The sequence below is a fragment of the Furipterus horrens genome, unplaced genomic scaffold (genome assembly GCF_987537825.1).
Source record: "Furipterus horrens unplaced genomic scaffold, mFurHor1.1.pri manual_scaffold_3, whole genome shotgun sequence".
Taxonomy (NCBI): Eukaryota; Metazoa; Chordata; class Mammalia; order Chiroptera; family Furipteridae; genus Furipterus; species Furipterus horrens.
This window is the reverse complement of record NW_028327173.1, coordinates 13,116,997-13,125,769: the sequence shown is the minus strand read 5'-3', so window position 1 is coordinate 13,125,769 and position 8,773 is coordinate 13,116,997. Positions and strand designations below refer to the sequence as shown.

At 55.4% G+C, this 8,773-nt stretch overlaps 1 protein-coding gene across 2 annotated transcripts in view; it reads right to left on the bottom strand.

Moving 5' to 3' along the window:
• Positions 1 to 421: 421 nt before the first annotated feature.
• The window catches only part of ALPL (alkaline phosphatase, biomineralization associated), a 59,318-nt gene continuing 50,966 nt past the window's right edge, over positions 422 to 8,773 (bottom strand). For both annotated transcript variants that reach the window (XM_090271483.1, XM_090271482.1), the window contains exons 8-12: positions 7,312 to 7,381; positions 5,053 to 5,187; positions 2,821 to 3,012; positions 2,112 to 2,231; positions 422 to 1,420 (exon numbers count right to left, since the gene is read on the bottom strand). In XM_090271483.1, the coding sequence (XP_090127609.1) occupies positions 1,155 to 1,420; positions 2,112 to 2,231; positions 2,821 to 3,012; positions 5,053 to 5,187; positions 7,312 to 7,381 (783 nt within the window). In that variant the 3' untranslated portion in view covers positions 422 to 1,154. The remainder of the gene's footprint in view (positions 1,421 to 2,111; positions 2,232 to 2,820; positions 3,013 to 5,052; positions 5,188 to 7,311; positions 7,382 to 8,773) is intronic.

The window sequence follows — 8,773 nt, the reverse complement described above, 5'->3', positions numbered from 1 at the left end:
ACAGGGCCTAGCACATGCTCAACGTTTGTGAATGAATAAATGAATGAATGAATGCGCAGCTACCATGCAGCAGGGCTGCAGTTCTGTCTGTGGGCGCCATGCAGTCAGGGTGTCAGGGGCCCTGGAGGGCCTTCCTGCTGCAGGTTTCCGGGCACAGAGGTATCATTCTTCAATCCTCATAGCAGCCCAGGCATGGGCTGGCTCCCATTTTACAGGTAAGAACACTGAGATGCAGAGACGCAAAGCAATTTGGCCAGTCATCCAGGTGATTCGTGTTAAAGCCCCCAGGCTAGGAGGGAGACCCTTTCCCACCCCCCACCCCCACCTCCACGCCTGGGCCCTGCGTCCAGCTCTTCCCAGAGAAATGAGCTCATTTCAGTCTCTTCTTCCTTGACCACAAAGACTCAGCTCTGTCCTCAGAAATATTTGGAAATTTTTATTTAAATGTTTTGTGTTCCCTTTTAACCAACACCAAAAAGAGAAATTTTTTTTTTGCCGTTCCAAACAGGAGAGTCGCTTCAGAGAGGAGCTGGCATGTGTGTTCAGAGCTGGAAAGCGTCTGCCCGCCAGGCCGCTCTTCTGTCCCAGCCCAGGCCACCTGCGGTTGGACAGTCAGTCCCAGGACCTGACTTCCTGGGAGTCCTGGGAGGCCTTGGAATGAGCAAGTGAGCAAAGCCCGCTCCTGAAAAAAGGACTTGGTCTCCTCTTCAGGTATGGTCATGAGCATGGAGGGCCCTGGTAACTTCCAGACAGAAGGAGAGGAGAGGGGGAGGGTCAGATCTGGAATGTTCCATGGAAGCTCCAGAGCCTCTGGATCTGGAGAAATATGTTTGCTAGAAAAGTAAGATGCTTTGAGAAGTTCTGCAGTCTGTGCTCTCTGCCTGCCCAAGAGAAACCTACCCTGTTAGCCAGAGGGGCAGCGGGGTGGGGGCAGAGGCAGGAGGCTGGGGACTGGTCTGGCCCCAGGGGAGGATCCAGAGGGGAGCAAGGCGGACAGCAGACTGGGTTCCTGGGCCCCCTTTCTGGCAGCTGCGGAGGCTGTGGATGCCCCCACCCCCTGGCCCCTTGAGGTGTGGGCTGTAGGCGGTGTGCAGTGCTGGGAGAGGGAGGCTGGCCATCTGTCACGGGCTAGTGGGTGCCCAGGCCCTGGGCCCTCAGAACAGGATGCCCAGGGGGAGCAGGGCCAGCAGGAGCAGCAGGGGGCCTGGGGAAGGGCTGCCCGATGAGTTGGCCGAGGCACAGTGGTCGTGGTTAGCACCAATGCAGGCGGCATAGGCCATCACGTGGGGGATGTAGTTCTGCTCATGGACACCGTGCAGCAGGTGCGCCATGGGGCCTTTGGCGAAGACTGCCACGTCCTCCCCGCCGTGGGTCTCGTGGCGCAGGGGCACGGCAGACTGTGCCTGGTAGTTGTTGTGAGCTGTGGGCCAGAAGAAACACTTGCAGAGGGCCTGCTGAGAGCCTGGCGCTGTTCCCCTCCCAGGCTGGCTCAAATGCTCCATTTGACAGAAGAGAAAACAGGCTCAGTGCGGGGAAGACATTTCTCATGAGGCCACAGGATTCGGGCCCAAGTCTGTTCTAACATAGAAACTTCACTCCCAGCCCCCAGAGGAGAAAACCAGCCTCACCTGAGCTATTTGGATTAGCAGCAAAGTCAACCCAGGAGAGGCTCTTACCATTATACCCACTCCCCTGGGGGCCTCTGGGGACAGCAAAACAAATGAACATTTAACAATATGGAATTGGATGCATACCCTGGGAAGGCTTGTACACTGGAATATTATATAGCCAGTAAAAATGACAGTGTAATATAGCAAACGCCTATGTGTGCCAGGCTCCATGCTAAACTTATCAGATCCACTGAGTTCTTTAGACAACCTTGAGAGGTAGAACCCTTTTATGGAGGAAACTGAAGCTGATAAAGGTGAAGTTATGTGTCCTACATCCCAGAGCTACTAAATTGTAGAAGGGGATTCAAACAGAGATTGTTCTGACTCAGTCCTGGCTATTCTGAGACCCCCGGACCTCGATCACAAGCCTACACTCTGTTCCCAGGCCCATCCCTGAGGGGTGTCCTGTTCCTTCCCAGCCCTGGCTCTTGGCAGTCTCACCGTAGTCCACCATGGAGACATTTTCTCGCTCACCGCCCACCACCTTGTAGCCAGGTCCGTTGCCATACAGGATAGCAGTAAAAGGCTTCTTGTCCGTGTCGCTCAGCATGGGGGCCAGACCTGCACAGGAAGGCATCGGTCCAGGGGTCATGTTGGAGCACTGAGAGTTCAGTCCCTTTGAAGGGCCCCAACCCATCTCCATGAAGCCACCTTCCAAACCTGAATTACCTCCCATCAACCATCCCTCTGTTTTCACTGTGCCCACATCCTTCCCATTCATCCCTCTATCTCTCCATCCCTCCCAGCCATCCATCCGTCTCTCATTCTTTATTGATGTTTTTTCTTTTTTAGAGAGAGAGAGAAACATCAGTGTGAGCAAGAAACATCAATCACTTGCCTCCTGTACGCACCCCAACCAGGGATCGAACCCGAAATCTTTTGGTGCACAGCATAACGCTTCAATCAACTGAGCCACTTGGCCAGGGCTCTCCTGTTCTTCCATCCATCCATCGTCCAGGTAGCCAGCCACACGTCCATGCACTCACCACACTCAGTCCCTCCACCCTGCATTCCCCCACCCGTCAGTAAGTTCTCATTGAGTCTCACCCATGCCAGGCCCTGGACTCGCTGACCCCCACACCCCACTCCTGTTCCGAGCTGGGCAGATCCTGAGAGTGCCCAGTGCCCACCCCACTGGAGGCCCACCTACCAAAGATAGAGTTGCCACGGGGCGTGTACCCGCCAAAGGTGAAGACATGGGAGTGGTCAGCAGTGACAACGGTCATCGTGTCTTCCAGGGAAGTCATGGTGCCTGCCTGCCCGATCGCCAGGTCCATCTCCACCGCCTCGTGCAGAGCCTGTTTGGCCTTGCCCTCATGGTGCCCGTGGTCAATCCTGCCCCCTTGAGACACCATGGCAAAGGCCTTGGGTGAAGGGCAGGGGAAGAAGATCGGCACCCCCGAGCCCCACCACACCGCCGCCCGGTTCACCTTCCTTCAGTGGGGAACACCATATGCTGGGCACCGCACCAGGCTTTTATATAGCCAGTCAGCTTGTACAGTGGCTCAGAGAGGGCGAGTTGCTGGCCCACGGGCCCACACGTGCAGAGTGCAAAGCCAGGATTTAAAGCTGGTCCACCGGACTGAAAAGCGTGTGCTCCTTCCCCCACCCCAGGCTGCTTGCAGCACCATTTCTTCAGCTGCTGGAAGGGATCCCTGAGACGTCGGAAAGGCAGGGAGGGAACCGACACACCTGAGTGCCCATTAGGGGCCACGCCTGACAAGCTGATGTCTTGTTTCCCCTTCAGAGCCACCCTGGGCAGAGGTGAGTACAATCAGCCCCAGTTACAGATGGAGCGACTGAGGCCTAGGTGGGGAAGTCACGTGCCCAAGGTGGGAGTTGCTGGGATGTGAATTCAGGTGTGACTCATTCTAGATCACCTGCTTTTCCACCTCCACTTGGAAGAGTCCCCTCTGAGTGTAAAGCACAGTCCGAAAAGCCCTCGGTGCCCGGGCAGGGCCCCCAGCAGGCTTCAAGAAAGACCCCCAGGCGAGCACAAGAGGCCTGGTAGGAAGCCTGGCTTAAAGGTCACAGTAAAGGGCTCTGTGACCTGTGGGAACGAATGCCTCCCCGTCTCTAACAGGAAGATGCTGCCTGGGTGGACACTCCCGACTCTGAGGGTCCTGAGCCTGGGCGCCCGGCCACCCTCCCGGCCCGCTAGCCGGAGCCTCGCCACTGTGGCCTGGCAGGCTGGAAGGGCGGCTCCTTCCTTTGTTGTGGCTCTGGGAGCAGCTGGCCTGGCGGGCCCGTCCTGGCCCGGCTCACAAAGAGCACTGCTCCCGGGGGAGCCCGTGCTCACCACCCCTGGTTCCTGGCTGGTTCCTTGGCGTCAGAGGCCTGGTCAGGGCCAGGCTGAGACCGCTGAGCTTGAATGGGAACCCCAGGGTTTGGCAAGAAAGTGGTCAAGCCGGGCTGGCGGCCACTGGCCTCTGGAGAGCAGAGGGGCCTGAGCGTGTATGTATGTGTAGTGAAAGTATGTGTGCAAATGTGTCCGTGTTTGTGTGTGTACATGAAGACAATGGCCGTCAGAACTTTGGGAGATTCCGGAAACTTGATCACGTCTCCACACTTCCTATTGTTATTGATTTAGCTATTGTGTAACCATAATGGTAATAATAGAAACACTGGGGATGTATTCTCTGCCGGGCCCTGTTCCAAGTACTTTATGTCTCTGAACACAATGGATGCTAATAACCCTTGTAGGAGAGGGGGGCCCTACGGGGCCTCACTTTACAGAAATGTACAGGTGGAGGTCGCATAGCCAGTGGGTGGCAGTGTCAGGAAAAGAGCCCAGGAGTCTGACCCTGGGGCTCACAAGGGCCCTGGGAGACTCCAAGAATGCCGGCACACAGCACTGTTGACTCCCAAAGGGTCTGGTTCTCCCTATCTGGGGGGCTGGGGGCCTTTTCCTCTCAGGGACAGGACTCGTGAACCTGACCTTGGCCCCACACATGCGTAGTCACAGCAGATGTCCACTGTCCAGCTGTTAGGGCTCCCGTAGATGTCCTTGAGCCCCTCCAGGCAGCTGCTCAGATAAAAATGTCTCCTGGGCCTGCTGATTAGTGTTTGAGGAGGAGTGAAGCTGAGGAGGCTGCACACCCCTCGAGAGCCAGGCCTCAGGAAGTAACTCCCATAAGGAAGAAACCCGCCTTCTCTTTCAGGAAGCCTTCCTAGACTAGTAAGTCTGGTGTGTAGATATGTGTGAGAACAGCTTGTTGGGCTGGGAGCTTCAGCACTACCCCTTTCTCCCCAAGTCTACAATCCATCCTTCCAAAAGGAACTTCCTATATCATCCCCAAACGGGACAGTTCTCTCTGAGAGCTGGACCTCCCCATCCCCTGACATCAGGTAAACGGCCTTGCAGTCAGGCGTGGGGCCCTACCTTCCACCAGCAAGAAGAAGCCTTTGGGATTCTTGCTCAGGATCTTGATGGCAATCTCCACCATCTCGGAGAGTGAGGGGTCTGTGACATTGTTCCTGTTCAACTCGTACTGCATGTCCCCCGGCTCAAAGAGACCTGGGAAAGATGAGGAAGGTGAAGTTCATGACCCTGCTAGGAGGATCCCCAAGGAACCTGCGGTGTCTCAGGGACCACAGGTTCCCCCTATACAACTTGGGGCCATAGCGGGGGGAAGGAAGCTCATCGGGATGGTTCTTGGGGTCCAAAGTGCGCCAGGGGCTTTGGGAATGTTGCCTCCTTCCATCATCAGGGCCGCACCATGGAGAGGGGTCACCATGCCCCTTTACAGAGGAGGAGACAGAGGCTCGGGGGTCAGTAACTTGCTATATTCAGCTGTTAAGTGGGCGATCTGAGACACGTGTCCATCGGCCGACACCCCAGCCTGAAATGCCCCAGACACAGCACAGTGGCCCTCCGGCAGAGGACTCTGTCCTGGACTTGACAGAGCAGCTTGGCTGTGTGTTAACATGTCATTTATAGGTCAGGCTTGAAGTGCACAGTGCTCTGTGCAGTAGAACAACAGCAGCTTTGGGGCCACTGTTCCTTCTGTTCGCTGAGCTCAGATTTCCATTTAGGAAACCTTGTGTCCGTGTCACAAGATTTCATGTGTATCAGGCAGGTGTTTTTGGCTCTGGGTATCCTTCTAGAACATCTTGTCCCTTCATGAGTGTGTGTGCAGCCAAACAGAAGTTCCAATGAGCAAAGTGCTCACTCTGTGCCACGTGCCATTCTAGGAGCTTAGGAAGCATGGAGATGCCAGCCTCTGAGATGCACCCAATAAGCCCTGCCTCTTGGAATTCACACCCTGATGTGTCCCCTCCCCCAGTGACTAGGTCTGGCCTATGTATCCAACAGAACACGGCAGAACTGACGGTTTGTGACTTCCAGGTCTGGGCATAAGACACGCAGCTTCTGCTTTGCATACTCTTGGGTCTCTGGGAGAAGCCAGCCGCCATGCTGTGAAGACACTCAATCAGCTCTATGGAGAGATCCACGTGGCCAGGAACTGAGGCCTCCTGCCAACCTATCAGCCATCTGAGGGAGCCATCTTGGAAGCCCCAGCCCCAGTCAAACCTTCGGATGACTGCAACCTCATGAGAGACCCAGCCAAGCCGCCCCCAATTCTGATCCAAAGAAACTATGCAAGTAATAAAGGCTTACTCTTAAACTGTTAAGTGTGTAGATAATTTGATATACAGCAATAGATAACCTATACAATGCATTAGCTCACTTAATCCTCCTAACAACCCTGAGGCAGGCCCTATCATGATACCCATTTTATAGAAGTCATTATTCCAACTTTATAGAAGAGGAAACTAAGGCACAGAGAAATCACTTGCTCAAGGTTACACAGCTCATAGGTGGTAGGAACTGGATTTGAACCCAGCACTCTGGCTCTAAGGTCCATGAGTGGAATTAGCTTGCTCCACAGATGCACACACAGCTCCACACAGCCTGTGTGTGGTAGGCAGTCTGTGCTCTGTGACCCAGGCAAGCAGAGAGCTGTGTGTGTCTGGGGTTGTGGGGGGAACCTCCAGGTGCCCAGCTCTGAGCCCATAATCTCCAATGACACACCCAGGACCTGGCGGCTGAGCTCCTTGGGAAAGGTTTGCAGGAGAATTTGCCACCACTCTCCGGCCAGGTGGGAAAGAGGACCCAGACATCGGCATGGTGGTGCTCTGGTCTCATTCCACCTAGCCTAGAACTGCCCCTGACCCTCACCAATGCTCCCCACTCCCTGGGGAGAAGGGTGCACCATCCCCAGTCAGGACCAGCAGACAAGCAGGCTGGCTTCTGCTCTGGCCACACATCAGGTCTGGCTCAGGTGCCCTGCTCTGCAGCCTGGGATTTGGTTAGGTCTCAGCTCTAACCAGCATTCAGACTTCCCTGGCCATACTCTAATCAGCTGTGCAGCATGCCATAGGTAGCTTCCCTTCTCTGACCTTTAGTTTCCCTTTGCGTTCAGTGGGGCTATTCACTCTGCACAGCCAGCAGTTTTGGGGCTGAAATTCTATGAACCAGAACCCCTTCCTCACCCCTCCCAGGTCCTAGAGCCTGAGCGCAAAGGTCCCTAAGTAGGGGGAACAGGCTGGGGCCTTGTCCACAGGTGCTGGGTCATGCAGCCCTTGCCCCAGGGCACCCAGCCAGGCATCCACCACTCCAACCCCCCAACCCCCTTACCTAAGAGGTAGTCCACAGTGTTGGGGTTGAGGGCCAGGAGCTCGGTGCGGTTCCAGACATAGTGAGAGTGCTAGGAGGAAGGGCTGGGGTCAGTGATCAGAGGCTGGGGGAGTTGGAAGGACTCACCCCAGCTGGTCCCAGAGCCTGGGGCATGTATTTGTTTGTTTCCTTTAGTCCTTTAACAATCCCTCCCTGAGGACCTACCATCCCTGCCTTCAAGAAATGACAAATAAATAAGCAATTCTAATGCAGGGGGAGGAGAATTCTGAGAGACCAAGGGCACTATGAGCCCAAAGGCAGGATCAGGGAAGGCTTCCTGGTGGAGGTGGTGTCCTAATGAGGCCTTAGAGGATAAGTAGAAATTGATCAGCCTGGGGTCAGGAGTAGAGTTCCAAGTAGAGGAACATGGGGCAAAGAAGAGGCAGGCACAGGTCACAAGGGGCCCACTGTGAGGGATGAGCTGTGTTCTGGAGGCCATGGAGAGCCAGGGAGGAAGCGAGGCCCTGGATCTGCCCTGGGGTCCCCATGAAAGGGGATAATAAAGGAGGTGTTGCTTCTTCAGGGCATAGAGGCTACAGGAAGAGGCCGGGCAGCTCATCTGGAGGTGGCACCATTCGCAGCCTAGACTGGGGGTCCTAGCACTGCCAGGAATCAGCTGTGTGTCCTCGGGAGAGTCCCTTGCCTTCTCTGGGCAATGGCACTAGGATCAGTGGTTTTCAAACCTCAAGGGTTATTATGGGAAGGAAGGTGAAAAGGCTAAGAAAGTGGGGGGCCCTGTTCTCCCACTTCCATTCCCTCTTCTGCTCTGCTAAGGTGTGTTTATCTCATTTAACCCTCACATCCACCCTGAGAGGTAGGAATTATTATTCCCATTTCACAGATGAGGAAACTGAGACACAGATGACAAAGCCATTCAGTGGTAAATGTCAGACACTCTAGAACCTACCCTTAAGGCATGGTTTTCAAGGGACATATGGCCTATCTGGGACCCCACAGTGATATCCTGTCTGGCCCAGTGCAGTGGGCTCTCTCCCTCCCTCTTGGGGTCTAGACTGAGCTCCAAGGGAAGTACCTTGCCTAGGCAAAAAGAATTAAGCTCTGGTCCTATGTTCCAGGCAGAGAAACTGAGGCTGGGCGGGGTGCTGTCTCTCTGGCTTGGGCTGGGAGCAACTCTGGCCCGGCTGGAGCTGACTCAGAAGGAATGGGAAAGGTTCAAAGCAGCTCAGTCCCACCCCCATCAACCCTGTGGGGGCCATTCCCTAGCCCCTGCCCCCACCTCACTCTTGGCCCAGCCCCATCCCACAAGGCCTCCCCTGGGGCCAGTCCTGGAACCCTCAGAAACCCAACCCCAGAGTGACATCAAAGTGGCTGCCAGGCTTCTCCCCACTGTCTTCAGCCCTGACCACAGTCATTTCCAGACCCCAGCTGCCCCAGGCCCAGAGGCCAGCAGCACAGATTTAAA